A 17,809-nucleotide genomic window follows, 5' to 3' on the forward strand; every position below is an offset into this window, starting at 1 on the left:
ATTACCATGACCAGTTAGAAATTAAGTGGAGCTAGACTAAGGACAGAGGGTAGGAGATAAAGGATTAGGTTACCTAGTCATGTTGTTGAATCACTGGGATCCTTAAGACCCAACTTGACAAAGTTTTGGGTTCTAGCTACTAGGAACCAGACAAGCACTGATGGGCTGAACGGTCTCAACTGTGACAAAATACTGAATATGAAGTCAATTGGCGTACACTGTACACTTACTATTATGTAAGGGTAACAATTAATATGGCTTACATATTTCACGATTAAAGCTATAAACACCCCTATAGACAATGCAGCCAAACAATATTTCCTATTTTTAATTTTGCTGTATCTGAGTAATTGAACCTATATAGCATCTGTCACGATCAAACCAACTAAAATCACTCATATTTTAGATGTGATTATTATTATTATTTGTATATTTAGCAGACGCCTTTATCCAAGGCGACTTGTAGAGACTAGGGTGTGTGAACTATGCATCAGCTGCAGAGTCACTTACAACACTGTCTCACCCGAAAGACAGAGCACAAGGAGGTTAAGTGACTTGCTCAGGGTTACACAATGAGTCAGTGACTGAGCCAGGATTTGAACCGGGGACCTCCTGGTTACAAGCACTTTTCTTTAACCACTGGAAAACACAGCCTCCTTTGTCTTTTATCCATTTGATATGAAGTCCTTTTGATTTTGCTTCCTGATTTTTATATTTACATAGAAACTTGCGTCTCCCAGTGTGCGCAATATCCATGCAGTGAATTGTGGGATTGTAGTCCTGAGCTAGATTTAACCTGCGATTAAAGTCGACAAACAACTACATATCCCAGTATACAACACTGGAAGATAATTCGGTCCGAGTGATTAACTCTAAGGTAGGATTAGAAAAGGCATTTCCAAGTTTCTTGTCAGTTTAAAGCCTCGGTACGGCAATAAAAATGTCTGCACCCCAAGTGAAAGGAAAACTAGCTTCCAAGCGGCTTTTAAAATCACTCAGTGTGGAACTTCACTGCCATTGATTGGTACTCAATTGTATAGATGAGGGCAAATGAGGGAAAGGCTGCTTTTCTTGCCCTGAAATTAACTCATTTGTAACAGGCTTCAGTTTACTTAATACCTGCTGAAAACACATGTTAAAAAGGGAATTCCTCATATATTCTGAGAATCTGCCGGCCTCTAGTACAGGTGCCATACTGTTGCATGTGCAAGGCAATGGCTGCAGGGATACCTTGATTAGCAGTGGTGATGCCCAGGTGGGTGAGGGTGGCTGCCAGGTTGCCAGTGCTGCTGGAGGAGCTCAGAACTGGGAAGGACGAGTCTTCAGGGTCCAGCGGGGTGGGGAGAGGAGGAGGGAAGTGGATGTTTGTCAGGTCTGGCAGAGACCCCCCTGTGTTGTGAGCAGCTGGAATCAGAGACGAGGTCGTTTCCTGGTCAGGTGATGGAAATATACTAAATCCAAAGAGAAAAATAATACGAGCATTATACTGTGATGAAACTATTTCAGTTAAGTAACTTCAACTGTCATTTTCATTTCTTCTTTAAAATGTTGTTTGTAATCATTCTGCTTGGTAAAAGGGGTAGTTAAAGAGATAAACTCAATCAAAGAAACACAAAAAAACAGCAACACAAGTGCCAGTTCAGATCACTCCCTGGTTCATCTCAATCCCTGTAAGCATGCAGAATTTCATGACCAAAGAAAAGATTTTTGTTTCCACTTTTTGATTTCTCCGAAGATCTTAAAATATACTTTTGCGTGTGATGTTAGAGTGTTCAGAAAAATATTCATTGGCACTGGAACAACTGAGATAGTCTCATTAGGATTTCCCATAAAGTCCCATCCGGTAGAGGGAGCCCAGCTTGGCCTAAGCAATTACTGTGACTCCCAGTTTATCCCGACACAAATCAGCAATCTTGTGCTTTAATGCAAATCAAGGAAGCTCAGTTGAATGACATTCCCAGCAGCCAGACTCACTCTAATCAGTTTTAATTAAGAACCGGTCACACTCAGAAAGGCTTTTATTATTCTGATCATTTCTTAGATACAGCAATACTTCCTACTGTAGCACAGCACTTACACTAGTCTATGATGCACAAGAAATCGGTATGGGAAAAAAATACTGTGAGACTGACATCATGACTGGTCCAATTTGAATGACTTAATCAAGTGCTGTGTAATTATACTGGCATAGAAATCCATGCCAAGGATCTCCTCATGCTCTAGAGAAAGTCTTCAAAATGACCTACCTAAATGGCCTTGAATGTTATCGTTCAAACTATGTTTAATCACTGTTCCAAATCAATCCGTCAGTAAATACAGTATTCATTTATGTAATGTACATTTTTGCTGCTTGATGAAAGAAAATCTCTGTTCTAGTACATAACACGCCCTCTGAATGCTGTCAATCAATGTAGACAAAGTCTGCTTCCCCACTGTCCTACACGTTCAAGCTGTCTATTTGAATTTAGTATAGCAAAGAGAATAGTGTTTGCTGTCGGCAGCAATACAGTAACCACAATAGCAACAAGTCTCCGGTTTGAACGACGAGTTGAAGAAATCAAACTGGATGCAGTCTGATAACTTTCAGCTACGTTATTTCAACACAGGACGGTGCTCCCTTCTCTAACAAAGCCAGGAAGGAGGCTTTAAATACACTGTGAACAAGTTACTGAACAAACAGCACAATCACGTGTAGACTAAGAGATATTTTTAATTACTACAACTTTATTTATTTATTTTGCAAATACATTATAGGACCCAACAGTAAATACTGAAACTTACACAAATACACAAATCTGCACTCAAACCCGAATTAAAAAATAAGAAGTTTATTTATTTAAATGTTTTACAAACTGTTCACAAACCATGTTCACTTTTGTGTACGAGGTCCTGAACTGAAGAGCAGCTCCATTGAAGTAGAAGCGCACATGGAATTCAGAGCTAACCGTATTATTCATGGAATACTGAGGAAAACGTTTGTATTCATTAGCAAACAAAAACGAGTGCGGCTCAGGACATTTCACAGCACGAGGAGGGCCTTACCAGACTACAGATTTCTTCTTCGGGTTCTAGTGCTTAAATAGTACTGGATTCAAATGAGTTTAGGGATTCATTTGTTCTGTAAAAATCTTCTTGTGTCTTGTCTTGACTTTTTTTTTCTTTAAAAAGGAGGGTTCAATTGTTTCCCCCCCTTTTTTCCCCCAATTTAGAATGTCCCTCAATACAGCAACTCCCCACAACAGAACATAATCAAGGGACCCGGCTATACCAGGAGACCATGCCCTACACCAGGGCGGTGCCAAATCCAATTGGGTAGACACGTCCTAATGAAGTGGCCAGGCAGTGTATATAGCGAGTGCAAAACAGGTTTTATAAAACGATTTACCAGCTACAATCACTTTAAGAAGAGTGTATGAGCTAGTGGCTGAAGACCTTAATATCAGCATGCAAGAGATACAATATTATGGCAAAGTTTAAAGCATGCTGCTAATCAGGTGACCTGCAGTTCCTGTGGAAATCGTTGATGTAATCAAATAAAAAAAGCAAGAGGACAATGCGCCTGGTGAGCTTACAACTCAAATTAGGATTCCCCAGTGAAGCATTTGATTTACAGAAATCCAGCCCTGCAGGCCAGCTACAGTTCAGATTGACAGTACTTTGATTTAATTTGAAACTCATTTAGTACCTCAGTGCCTGGCTATCTGCTCTGCTTGTCAGAGACTCTGGGTTAGGTGGAACTGCACTCTATGTGAATCATATATTACATTTTTGAAAGATATTTTTACATTACTAAATATTAGAACAGGCAGGTCTTATACAATATGTAACAGTGCTCAAAGTAAGCTTTTTATTTTTGGGAGTCTGCAGGCTCCTATTTTTCCTATTATGGTTGCCTATTTAAAGCATGAGTGCGTAAGATATGCTACAGTCTTAGTTTGTAAAAATAAGTTAGAAAAATCCAGCCTGCATAGACATACAGTAACGATTCTGAAACGGTAACAGAAGCAAGCTTTTAGCGACTTTAATTGTTTGCAGAGTTCAATCCAACATGAACTGTAACTTTGTAATTCTAGTACTTCTGGTAGTGTTGTCTGATAATATAGCATGATGAGCCACATACGTTTGAAATATGTTTTCAACAGTCTAAAGTAGTGTGAGTGTGTGTCAGTGACACTGTCACCAATGCCCCCCCCCCCCAGTGTATTTTGTTACACTAACTGCCACTGCAGTAGCAATAAATAATACCATATCACAAAATTAAATAGAATTTATTACTAAATAAAATGAAAACAGAAAGTGTGAAATGTACCATTTGCACGAGCATGTTGAACAGATTGGATTCCAACAAGATGGTTTCTTGGCTTTCCCTCCTGGATAAGTCGCACGTAGACCACCTCATTTTTCTGAACCAGAGACATCGGTGGATCCATCCACCATTAATGAAAAACAATTACTCTAAGAGTTGTGTTTTGAGTAAATTTTGCATTTGTACAGCAATGGTGCCCATCATTTCAGCACACATTTTGTCGTTTGCAAAGGTAGCGCTGACATTCACCCCATTCATTCTTTGTAACTCCAGCACTGGGTGATATTTTGTGAAAGGGAGCTCTTCTTTTGCAATAAAACAGGCGGAGATCAGTTCTATGTGCACATCCTCTTTCTGTGCTTTGCTGCGGTTTGACTCCGTTTGATGAAAACACATGGAGGTTCTACGCTCTGTAGGATGCGTTTGCTTTCCTGAAATATACTGCTGAGCCTTTGCATGTCTTGCACTACTGTTATTTTTAATGAGTGACTCTTTCTTAAAAGAGGAACAGCCTGCTATAAAATCAGTATTAAAATCTGTGGCCCTGCTTGCGTACAATAACTGCAGTGCACTTCCCTGATTTGATGAACTACCCGGCTGAACTGTTGGCACCATAATGGCTGAGCTTTTCATTTCACCGGCTCAGAAAACGAAGACTTGGATGTTGAGAGCGCTTCCCTTTCAGAAGTTGGCTCACTCTCCTCTTTATTTGTGCTGCTGCTGCGGCTTTCAACTTCTGATGGTATGTTAGTTGGTTTTGTAATACATTTGAGTATTTTCCGCTGTCCGTTTGCTGCAATTTTTACCACCTGACTTGACCACTCTGGTCTGCATGTTCATCATTATTATTATTTAGTAGTAGTAGTAGTAGTAGTAGTAGTGTTGGTTTTTTTGTTCAAGTTAATTTATGCTTTATTGAAGGCATCAAAGTACAGTACACCCCTTTGATGCCTTCAATAAAGCATAGTTCTACTGCAGGACTAGTACAAAATGTCTTCTTGAAAGAAAAAACAGCTATGACCTATAGCCAGCTATGGAGCGTGGGTCTGGAGTCATAGGATACCGTAATGTTATTTTTATGCAGGCGCAAAGTGAAATGTGCTGTAATACTATATTTTTTTGTTAAGAAAAACATCTAAATATTGTTGTAAAATGTTGTGAAAAGTATGTATGTAAAAATAAATTCAAACAGAAAGGTGGTTGCCTGAAGGCACCTAAATTAATATTTACAGTCGCCTACAGTAAAAAAAGGTTGCCAAGGCGACCAAATTGGTTGCTACTTCGAGCACTGTGTAATAAATGAAGAACCTGATGGACTTTAAAACTTAAAATAATTCGAGATAACAAAATAACTGCATTAATCTCACCCATTCTGCACATCCATTAACTACACAGGTCACAGATGTGCAGTTGTTAAAGAAACACATATAGCTTGGACGTCTGATTTTCAGAATGCTTTTTTAAAAATCGGGTAGAATTATTTAATTAAAAATCTGGTAAAAATCCGGTGGATTTTTTAATATATAAATCAAGAAAGAATAAATATTCAGGTAGAAATCGGGTTTTATTTAGAAAGAAATAAACAAAAGCTTAAGCACAGTGTTGACAACAAAGTTGTCGTCACCAGTTTAAATCCCCAGCGTATGTATAGTTCCACACAGTGGGGTATGCAAACTTTTGACGACATCTGTCTCTCCCCCCCTCTCTCTCTCTCTCTCAGACACACACACACACATACTGTATATGGGTGCATTTCTCCATTCCAATCAAGTTTTATTTTGTAGTGGAGTTGCAGGTATAATTGCACACAGAACATACAGGAAAACTAAACAACTTTACTCCATGCTGTTTTACAAAGAGAAACGATCGACTGTCACATCTAAATGCTCTTGGCTTAAACACACACTCATAAAACAAATAACTGGGAAGAAAAGTGTGCAAACAAAGCAAAAACTTAAACCGCCACATTTTTCTAAAAGGTAAATCATCTTACCGTCATCGGCGCCAGTTCTGCTCTGTTGCATGTGAATCACATACAACTGCACATGCATTTATTCATATATAGTATGTGCCTATTCGGGGAGTTTTCGGGTTTAACCCGAATGCAGAAAAAAGCATTTTGGGTGAGATCGGGTTAAATCAGGTAAAAACCCGAAAATCAGACACCCTAGTTATAGTAGACATGTGTTTTCATTTTAAAGCAGACATGTGGTACCACACTAGATTCAAGAAATTTCAGTTTGCTTGTCTTTCCTTCAAAGGAGTCTGTTCCTTGGTTATTCCACCCCAGTGTCTTCTGGGTCTATTGGCTGAAAGCATGTCTTACCAACAGAGAAAGCAGCCGATTGGTTATTGACAGGAAAGAAGCCAGTGAAGGGGTGGGGGCAGTTTCAATCTCCAGGTGAAATGACCCAGGAAGTGTAATGGCTTGCAAACAGAGGTTTATTTAACCTAGTGTAGAACCAGATATCATGTTTTAAAACGGAAATACATATTTGCTATACCAGATACCAGTAAAACGCATGCTGCACGCACATGTTATTCACACTCCCTATGTGGAGTCGGGTCAACGTCATGGCAATTTGGTAAGAGAATAAATCTACTACAGTTATGTTGTGCTTTGTAACAGTACAGAGAAAAAAAAAGTAATGAAAGTAAACGATGTGCGGTCAATTGTGGATGAACTACACAATGCGTTCATCCGAGTGACCGACAGTACCAGGGGTGCTGCTGCCTTTGAAATTTGCTCAAGCAAAAACACAGGACAGCAACACGTTGCATATAACTCCTGGTTAGTTAGTGAGAATACATTGATTTACATTGAATACATCCTGATTTTACAGTGATTACTTATTTCCTATGCAGAGCAGCACAGCTCTCCATTATCGCATCTCTCCATTATCATTAGCTGTCTAATATATTGAGTAAACTGCACTCTAGCTTACACATTACTCAGTTTTGTTTTTTCTCATCTTTCAAAACTGCACACTTGAGACCTATAGTATGGATGTGCTGGCAGAGAAAATGCATGTATTTGTAAACTACAGATACTTTAAGATGAGTTAAGGGGAGTCATACCAACTATGAATCACTTGTACACACAATTCAAGAGCCGCTGGTATACTACAGGTTGCTGTGCAGACCTTCTGGTCAAGTATCAACACAAGTAGTGAATAAAGAGCAAGACCTTTTCATGATACCTGCAACTGCTCCCAAACATGCATTCCTAACACTCTCCAGTTTCCAAAGGTGAAAGGTCAGTGTACCTCCCCCCCACTGAGCTAACACAAGTACAGAAAGGCCAGCGTACCCCCACTGAGCTAACACAAGTACAGGCTGAACACTCACTTGATTCCCGGGACTTCACAGGACTTCGGCCTCGACGACACATTCTGCAAAAAGAATAACAATGTCTCTGAAGTTGGCCAATTATCATTCCAACTTAAAAAATTGGAACAACACGGGGCTCCCGAGTGGCGCATCCAGTAAAAGCACTCGCCAGAGTGCCGGATGCGCTCTATAGCCTGGACGTCGCCGGATCGAGTCCAGGCTATTCCACAGCTGACCGTGGACGGGAGCTCCCAGAGGGCGGCGCTCAATTGGCCGAGCGTCGTCCGGTGGGGAGGGAGGGTTAGGTCGGCCAGGGTGTCCTCGGCTCACCGCGCACCAGCGACCCCTGTAGTCTGGCCGGGCGCCTGCGGGCTTGCCTGTAAGCTGCACAGAGCTGCGTTGTCCTCCGACGCTGTAGCTCTGAGGCGGCTGCACGGTGAGTCTACAGAGTGTAAAGAAGCGGGCGGCTGACGGCACACGCTTCAGAGGACAGCGTGTGTTCATCTTCGCCCCTCCCGAGTCAGCGCAGGGGTGGTAGCGGTGACCTGAGCCTAAAAATAATTGGGCATTTCAAATTGGGGAGAAAATAATTAAAAAAAAACGAATTGGCAACGACTAAATTTAAAAAAATAAATAAATAATTGGAACAACACTCACTGGTGTTCCAGACTGCACAGGCCTGCCTACCTTTTTGTTGTCCCACATTTGCTTTGGGTGTGTTTTGTCCGTCTCCGATTCATTTTCTTCTGTGCCGGGTACTGTTAATAAAAGCACTGTGGGGGGACAGACGAACAAAATTGAGCAGCTTTCAAGAAACATTTTAAGATTTTGGTGGTGACTAGTCAACCTATTTGTCCTATTCAACTACTGGAGTCCAATTCTACCCCTACTTAGCATGGGTTTAAAATATCAGTTGTTATCTAACTAATGTATCATTCTTTTTCAGTTGTCACATCTTGGTGATAAAAGCAACCTTGTGGCTTCAATAGAGCTCGCAGAATCATGTCTACCCTCCTAGTCAACCATTAACCTGTGCCCCTGCAACACTGCCCCCAGCGCAAGTAAGAAATGGCACATTTGTTCTATGTGGTATTTCAGACAAGAAATTCTTACATCCACAAGGGAAGAGTGTTGCAGGGGTACAGGTTGAGGGTTACACTGGTGTGCCAGATGTACTAGGAGGTGATTCTGAGAGCTCTATTTAGGAACTAGGATGGGAGAGCTCTATTGAGGGGCGCTTTAAAACTTCTGAGTATGTGATGTGATGACTCAAACAGAAAATGATATACAAAGTGAATCTAAACAAGAAAGAGATTACACTATTTAAGACTACTTAACTGAAATAAACATAGTATACTCTGATTATTTGACAATGAGCACCGATGTTCTTTATCCTGTTCTATCTCTCAATAACATTGGCTCTGATTTATCGATTAGCATTGACAGATATTATTGCAGTGCAGGAGGATTTCATCTCCAGCAGTAGCTTACCTCTTTTGTGCTGCATGTCCTGTGATCCTCCTGTGAAGGTGTCCTGTGGGTTGGGGTTCATGGTACTCTGATGCAGGGCAGAGTCTGAATTGGTCCTACCGGAACAAGGGGGTTGCACAGTTTAAGAAGGAATCACGTTTTCTTTTGTTCTTATATCCTTCGCTACTAATTACCAGGAGCTCTACTAAGCATTCGACCCACAGCCTTTTAAGCCACAAAGGACTAATGTATGACATATTATAACTCAAAAGAGCCCTTGTTTAATGACCTCCCACAATTATATTTTATTAGAAGAATGAATTTGGTTTTGGAAAAGGTCTAATGTTGTAATGCCTCTACTTCACTAGGAGACTATTATGTACTTCTCTTTAGCAAATATGCAAGTCATTGTATCGAACAAAACAGTTCCATAAAACCTCTTTGACATGCATATCTATTCATGTTATAGGTCTCAAATGTGTAGTTTTGAAAAAAACATGTTCTAGCAAACATGTATTTTCATTTCAAAACATGATATCTGGTACCATACTAGGGTAAAGAAAACTTGACATGCCATGCTTGACTGTCTTTCACTTCCTGGGTCATTTCACCTGGAGAGTGAAATTGTCCCCACCTCTTCAGTGGCTTCTTTCCTGTCAATAACCAATCAGCTGCTTCCTCTATTGACTGACATGTTTTCAGCCAGTAATATGACCCAGAAGACACTGCTGAGGTGAAATGACATAGGGAGTACAAGTACAAACAGATAACCCAAGAATAAGGCACAGGAACTGAGCTTCCTTTAATGTGAAGTAGGACCAGATTTCATGTTTTAAAATTAAAATCCATGTGTGCTATAACATGTTATTTTTAAAATGGAGACGTTTGTAGAAGTGATAAATGATTGGATTTATGGAATTATTTTATTAGCTACAATTACTTTACCAATATTTTTAAAAGTGAAAATGTCGGTATTGCTTACCTTCTCCAGCTGGTGTCCGGTGGGGGGGACAGGTAAACAGAGCTGTAGGGACAGCTATCAATGTGGGGCTAGCAGTCAAGGAACAGCAATCAAGAAAACACTTCAAAAAGCAGAGGGGAAAATCAACAGGTACAATTTAAACCAGGTCCAGTAGAAGAATCTTTAAAAACCTCCAAATTCAGTTGCTTATCTAGGCTGAACTTTCCTTTCCATACATTGTACTTGCATGAATGTTTGAAGAGTGCTGTGTTTATTTCACTCATGAGGACAGCCATAACTACAGTACTCCAGGAACAGTCATGGTGTATCCTCTACTGAGACACAATCAGTACTGCGTTGGACACACATGTTCTGTGTGTAGAAAAATAATGTTTCTTTCTCTAGGAGGATAGAGCTGGAAACTGAACTGCAGGCTTGAGTATTCAGAACACAATGCTGGACATTCTAGAAATGATGCGCTAAGGACCCAGTTACAAGCTTGACTATAAATGATGCATAACCGCCTCTGGGGAGTGTGCTCTATTCTTGGTGTTGCATCACAATTGCTCAGAAATAGCACTACAAAACATTGCCAGCTTTTTCTACTTAAGTAGATTCTCACTTCACTGGCTAGCAAATCCCACAGACAGATTCTACAACAGGTCAGTGCATAGATTCCTGGCTTCCTGTGTAGGAACAGGCTGAAAAACAGATGCCAATTGCAGCTAATTAGAGAAAACTAAAATACAAAAAGTAACTATCTCAGTTTAGCTTTTAGCCATATAACTAACAATGCTGTAATAAATACATAAATTGTATTTATAAAAAGCAAAATGGGAAAAATAGTGTGTGAGAGAGAGAACTAGCAACTAGGGAGAAGGTCACAATTAATGGGTGTTCAAATATGAATTAAGAAGATTTTCGTGATTAAATCCCTGTAGCCAATAGGGGTTACGATAATGTCATGATACGTATTGTGATATGCAAGTAACGATACAATATGTATCACAATACATGTGATAGTCTAGATGGGCTACTTGTATGATGCAAAATGTGATCACTTATTAAAGGACTATTTTGTTAAAACTAAAAAATAAATGGGTAAGGAAAAGCATGCATTCATACCAGCTATAAAACACACATTCAAGAACCACATGGTGAACTTCAATGTTGTGCTTTTGGTCTTGTACCACAATATATACCAATATTAGGATGTGATATATTGTGGAATGAAAGCATCATGACCCATCGGTACATGATGAATCACTACACCCCTAATAAACGCCACTATCATCCAAGCGTATCTGAATCCAGTAAACACCCAGGAAGGAGGCAGCCTTGCATTAGCGTCCCACTGAAAGGATATCTGGCGCCCGTGCTTGTCCACTGACAGCGGGCGTCTGTGTGGAGAGCTGAGCCGGTTCCGGTCTCGGTACACCCTGTCCACCAGTCCATGATGTCGGGTTGATCGGCTTGTGTCCAGTCCTGCTGTCTGGAAAGCAGTCTGCAACATCAACAGACATTAATACAGTGGACTCGCTAATCCAAACCATTTCTGACCCGGTTACAGATAAGTGATTGCCCTAAACTAACAATGCCTTGTGTAGTTTTATTTCATATAGTTAACCTCAATTAACTACAACTACAAACTGATACTGCTAAAGTCTACCGGAAGCCATAATAGTAGTACAGTATTTTATGTTATTTCTAAATGTTATAGTTTTATGGGTCAGAATATATAACCATACAATAATATGTTTTGAGATGGTTATGAGTCGTAATGCATGAGTGGTGGAGCCACGAGTCCATTACTAACTCAAAACCAAAGAGACCCATTACTGTGTGGCAATATATTCTGACCCATATTATTATTTGATATAGTCTCTGTTTCTTAAACCGGATTGCTTTGCCTCCTTTCTTAGGCTGTTTTTGTTTGTGTGAAGTGCATGACAGAGACACATCTCACCTGGAAGGGCAGGTCGATGGTGCTGCTGCCGATCTGGTTCACATTGGGCAGGGATCCTCCATAGTACTGCCCACGGCTCTGTCCCAGCTGTAAATACTGAGTCTTCTGTAACTGCAGCTGAACACAAATATCATGAAGTCAAAACGCGTTGAAAAAGAAACGGATCATCTGATGCACAACTGGTCCTCGACAAACAATTTTTTGTATTTATTTTGCACTAATTCAAACCCATCGTTAAGTTTTGGTTGCAATTTTTAAAAGCAAAATTAGATGCCATAAACAACTCAATAATTAAATTGATGAAATAATTATTGATCACAAAAGTCTTTATTTTTCAAACCTCAATTAAACATTGATCAATTCATCACCCTACAGTATTTGGAGGCTAATGTAGTTGCTACCCAGTAACACGTGATCTCCTTAAACGATGCATGCCTCAAGCTATGCCTTTTTAATAATAAAGTTTTCTTGCTTTTTAATAGAACATTTTCTGAATGTATATATTGTATTTAAGGGATAACGGCAAGGTAATAATGGAACACCGGAGTCTATAAACCCAGAGACCCGAGACATCAGTAATGCCATTATCACTTTATATAATTACATTGATAATCCACTGAAAAGAGTTTTGTGAAATTAGCACCTGGGGCAGGCGGACCACCAGTACATTCTGAACGGACAGCCAGGTTATATACTTTATGTTGCATTCACACTGGAAATAAAGCATGACAGTTCTTATGAGTGTGGTAGCAGAGGGTATAACAGGTGTTGTGATGGGAAGTACAGTAGCAGATAAACAGCGAGTGCTATGAATAAACTAAATATACAACAGTAGCGGCAGCTATAGTTACATGACACTGCTGTAGCGTGCTTGGGCTGCTTCAGCTTGGTTTGCAAGCGCCGCCTCTATGGCTACAGCAATTAAACAACGGTCATTAGGACGTGTTTTGCAAATAGTTTGAGTTCAGAAAAATCACTCTTCACCGAGACAAAGACAGCAACTATACGAGTGCTACAAAGCCCATTTATAAAAGTAGCTCTTCCAAGCTTATTAAAATATAACCTATGATATGCTCTTATTAATAACTTGTAGGAGTTCACGTGTATTTGTTATTCTGTTGCATACGCATCACTCAGGAATGCACACAATACTGTACTGTACTACACACACTGTACGAAACACTTTACAAGCAATGGAAGCACAACTGACAGATTTCACCTCCTTGATATGGCATCATTCCATATCACACCAAATTGTGTTACGTGCAAAGATTCAAAATGACATATTTTGCGGTCCAAGCCAGTCTTACAACACATGCAATTAAAATGTTTCCAGTCCGAAGTATCTGCAGATCACATTATGTGTGTGTGTGTGTTCGTTCTGCAATATTAGCATTATAAATATTATTGATGTGAGCGTTCTGTTCTGATGTAAATCTTTGCATGTACCTCAGTATAGCTCTCCTGTAACTCAGGACTCTTGAGGACCTGCCATTTACTGTGAGTATTAGCCTGTTTTAAATGCACTGAATGTAAAATTGCTAAATTATCTATAAAGATGCGTTTATTTTATTTGTAATTCACTTGAAAGAGAAAGCACAGTAATTTGTATTTTATTATTATTATTATTATTATTTGTTTATTTAGCAGACGCCTTTATCCAAGGCGACTTACAGAGACTAGGGCGTGTGAACTATGCATCAGCTGCAGAGTCACTTACAACTACGTCTCACCCGAAAGACGGAGCACAAGGAGGTGAAGTGACTTGCTCAGGGTCACACAATGAGTCAGTGGCTGAGGTGGGATTTGAACCGGGGACCTCTTGGTTACAAGTCTGTTTCTTTAACCACTGGACCACACAGACTCGCTTTGTTACACAGAAACATACAAGAATAGTTCTACAGTTCTGTGAGGGAATGTTATCAGTAACACAACAGCAAGGAGGGAAAAGAGAAAGCAATTATGCAAAAAATCTATTCCCAAAAAAACACAAAAAACTGTGAAACCAACAGCATGTGTAATAACTATATTTGTGCAGCTGTGTGTTTGTGGGTTTGGGGAGAGGAGTGTAAATGTTACTCTGGATCTTGACCTTGCTGTGACCAAGAATTGTGGACCTTCGCAAAAAATAATTGGACTACACCGGAGATAGCATATATATTTTTAATTATTATTATTTACACCTGAAACAAATGAATGGAAGAATACAAAACCAGCAATAAATCAGTCCAAATGCGGATCAGTGCTAATGCTAGTGCTAACATGAGGTAAGAAATGGAGCTTGGGTTGCACTCTATGTACTCAAACAGACCCTGTTCCACTTGTTTTTCCACAGCTGTCATTGCCTGAATCCTGGAATTCTGCTCAGGCCTGTATAACAGGGTGTGTCTGAACAACTTGACCTCCTTTTTTAATAATTAAGCAGTGTGTGTTTGTGTGTGTGTGTGTAATATATATATATATATATATACACACACACATATATTTATTATTATTATTATTATTATTATTATTATTAGTTTATTTAGCAGACACCTTTATCCAAGGCGACTTAGAGACTAGGGTGTGCGAACTATGCATCAGCTGCAGAGTCACTTACAATTACGTCTCACCCGAAAGACGGAGCACAAGGAGGTTAAGTGACTTGTTCAGGGTCACACAATGAGTCAGTGGCTGAAGTGGGATTTAAACCGGGGACCTCCTGGTTACAAGCCCTTTTCTTTATGAACATGGATTTCCCCCATAAGTGGTTTATTGATTTTTTTTTTTTTTAAACTGTAACATTAATTATTGAAGCTACAGTAATTACACTCAACTTAACCAACTTCACCACTTGGTACAACAGCAAACAACTGTAATGAAAATATCAACAGGTTACATAACAATACAAACATTAATGAATTACATTATATATATATTTTCCTTGGCCTGCGACCATTGAGATCTTCACCATGCAATACTTGACCTATGGTTGAAATGGAAACCCCAGTCCCACTTGCAGCCAATTCACTTTGAATATCTTTGGCAGTCAATGTCTGATTGTTATTAACCTTCCTCACAATTCTTCTACTTGTTCTTGGTGAAAGAACCTTCTTTCTTCCAGACCGAGGGAGCGTTGTGACAGTACCATGAGTCTTGTACTTCTTGATAGTAGAAACAATAGTTCAAATTGGGATACTCAAATGCTTGGAAATCTTCTTGTATCCAGCTTTATGACAACAAATATTTTTTTGCCGAAGGTCTTCAGATAGCTCTTTACTTTTTTCCCATATTGACTTATTGGTAATGACAGCAATCATCCTATGCCTAACCCTTTTATACTTTCTAAGAATGTTCACCTACAATCCAGCATTTTCTAAACTTTAGGTTCTGCATTATCATATTGACATTTCTAGCACCTTGTAGACAATACAATCATAGCATCAAAGGGTATGAATACTTTTGAATTGGCATTTTTTGAGTTTTGCTAAAAAAAACTGCTGAAATAAATAACTGTAGACATCTAGTTCTTGTAACTTTTTTTTCTTCATCCACAGATGCAAAACTTTTACTGCAAAAGATTTTTCCTAAAATTCTTTGTTTGAGAAATTTCTAAAACTTACACATTTCCATTGGGGTATGTAAACTTTTGACTACAACTGTATATATAAAATCAGCTTATATATTAAAAAAAAAAAAAAACCCACTTCCTAATCATTTAGCAAATGTATTTACAGTTATTATAATACAGATCCATCCACAATACAGATTCTGAAGTACAAAGAAAAACAATCATTCATAGTTTCTCCTACTTTCATTCTGTCTGCATTTGACATGCATACGTACATAAAAAAAACATTGTCGTCACTACTGCACTAACAATGAAAAAAACAAATACTGTTACCGGTCTTTATAGTTTAGCCAAATGTAATCCAAATTGTCTATAAGAGGCTAGGAGTGTATGATAAGTGAAAATAAGTTACCACGTTCACCACGTGACAGACAGACAGACAGACATTTTTATGAAGTGAGAGCGATCGCTCTTTTTCTGTTAAGTAGTGTCTGTTTATAGTACACACATGGTATTCAAATGTAGTTTTTAATCTCAGCCATCATTGTCTTTAATTCACAAAACAGCTAAGGTGTTGGAGCCATGTTATTGCTACCTCAAAAGCCTTTGCTGCACAATGGTAAACCAACCACTTGAGTTCTCAATCAACGATGCATTCGGGAGGGCTCCCGGGTGGCGCATCCAGTAAAGGTGCTCCACGTGGAGTGCAGGATGCGCTCTATAGCCTGGACGTCGCCGGATCGAGTCCAGGCTATTCCACTGCCGACCGTGGACGGGAGCTTCCAGGGGGCAGCGCATAATTGGCCGAGTGCCGGTCGGCCAGGGTGTTCTCGGCTTACCGCGCACCAGCGAGTGAAAAATATTCATAAAATGCCAGGTAACTATATACATAAAATGCCAGGAAATAGAACTGTATTAATCAAATGCCAGGGAAGACAAATACATGGAAGTGAACACGTTTTTATTTTTCAGTTACTGGCTAAAATACTAACACTCTGTTAGCTCCTCCTCCTCTCTTCAGTTACAATCTCATTTTCATGGAGTTGGCCAGATGTAGATTTTCCAAATCCAAATGCAAATAAATTTGATTGTTGCTTCAGTTTCTTTGACATTTTATTCAGGGTAAGTAAGAGATATTTTGAGAAAATGTTTTTTATTTATTTTTTATTTCCTGTGCAGTCTGATCAGCCGAGCGAGTCGGGGAAACGCAATGGCCTGTAGCATTGCAGCCCTCCTGCAACACGGAGAGTTTTTATAAAAGCTGTGCAGTTATTTTAACCCACCCTGTCTGTGCCGTAAGGCAGCCTAAACACCACAACACTCCTTTCGTCCCTTGCTGTTGTTGGGGTAAGGGGAATCTACTTGCTTTGGAAGTTTTTAAGTTTTTAAGTGGCAATAGCTGTCTCTTCCAAACTGCAGACAACGCAGAATGAATTCAGAATGATAATTTACGCTGTTCTACCCTAACTTCAGGCTGGTGCATGTTACTATGGAAATAGGGAAAGGGGTCTGATCCCACGAAAGGATTGCACTGTGAGATTGACAGTACTGTATAGATTCTGACAGTGAAGCAGATAGCCTTTATTACAGAACTGAAGTTCTGTTGTAAATCCTGTAAATGCTTAGTTGCCGACATGGGGACTTTATGGTAAAATCTACTGGCCATATTAAAATTGAAGGTCGCATTTGGTGACCGGGCGACCTGATTTGAGCCAGCCTGTATGTGTGTAAATACACACACATATATATATATATATATATATATATATATATATATATATATACAGTGCACTCCGTTTATAAGAATGACATCCGTCCAGGATTATTTGATTCTTATAAGCTCGTTGATTCTTAAAAGCAGACAGTTATGATTACAATTAGCAAAAGCGTGCCTCTGCGCATCAGGAGTTTAAATACAGTATACAGATGCTGCTCAATCACTGAGGACAATACATCACAACAAGTCCTCGTGGGTAAGCAGCTTGTTATATGATCACAATTATGTTTACTCAAGGCTGCAGAGTCCTATTTTACTACAGTATACTTAAGAAGCGATCGTCTCATGAGAGTGCCTAGTTTAACTGCTGTGTGGTGTTACATGTAATGGCCTTTACTAGTTTGTCCCTCTTAGCATACCTTAACTCATTTCCTGCACCACCATTTTAGTTTCATGGAACCACATTATGTAGCAAAGCACTCAAACTAAAGGACTTGTGAATGGGACGT

The 17,809-nt window shown here is 39.5% G+C and overlaps 1 protein-coding gene across 3 annotated transcripts in view; it reads right to left on the bottom strand.

Moving 5' to 3' along the window:
- The window catches only part of LOC117401412 (CREB-regulated transcription coactivator 1-like), a 57,101-nt gene that overhangs the window by 29,297 nt on the left and 9,995 nt on the right, over window positions 1–17,809 (bottom strand). For all 3 annotated transcript variants that reach the window (XM_059014934.1, XM_059014936.1, XM_059014935.1), the window contains exons 2-8: window positions 12,034–12,150; window positions 11,432–11,571; window positions 10,089–10,148; window positions 9,128–9,222; window positions 8,324–8,409; window positions 7,655–7,698; window positions 1,231–1,451 (exon numbers count right to left, since the gene is read on the bottom strand). In XM_059014934.1, the coding sequence (XP_058870917.1) occupies window positions 1,231–1,451; window positions 7,655–7,698; window positions 8,324–8,409; window positions 9,128–9,222; window positions 10,089–10,148; window positions 11,432–11,571; window positions 12,034–12,150 (763 nt within the window). The remainder of the gene's footprint in view (window positions 1–1,230; window positions 1,452–7,654; window positions 7,699–8,323; window positions 8,410–9,127; window positions 9,223–10,088; window positions 10,149–11,431; window positions 11,572–12,033; window positions 12,151–17,809) is intronic.

The sequence above is a fragment of the Acipenser ruthenus genome, chromosome 49 (assembly GCF_902713425.1).
Source record: "Acipenser ruthenus chromosome 49, fAciRut3.2 maternal haplotype, whole genome shotgun sequence".
Lineage (NCBI taxonomy): Eukaryota > Metazoa > Chordata > Actinopteri > Acipenseriformes > Acipenseridae > Acipenser > Acipenser ruthenus.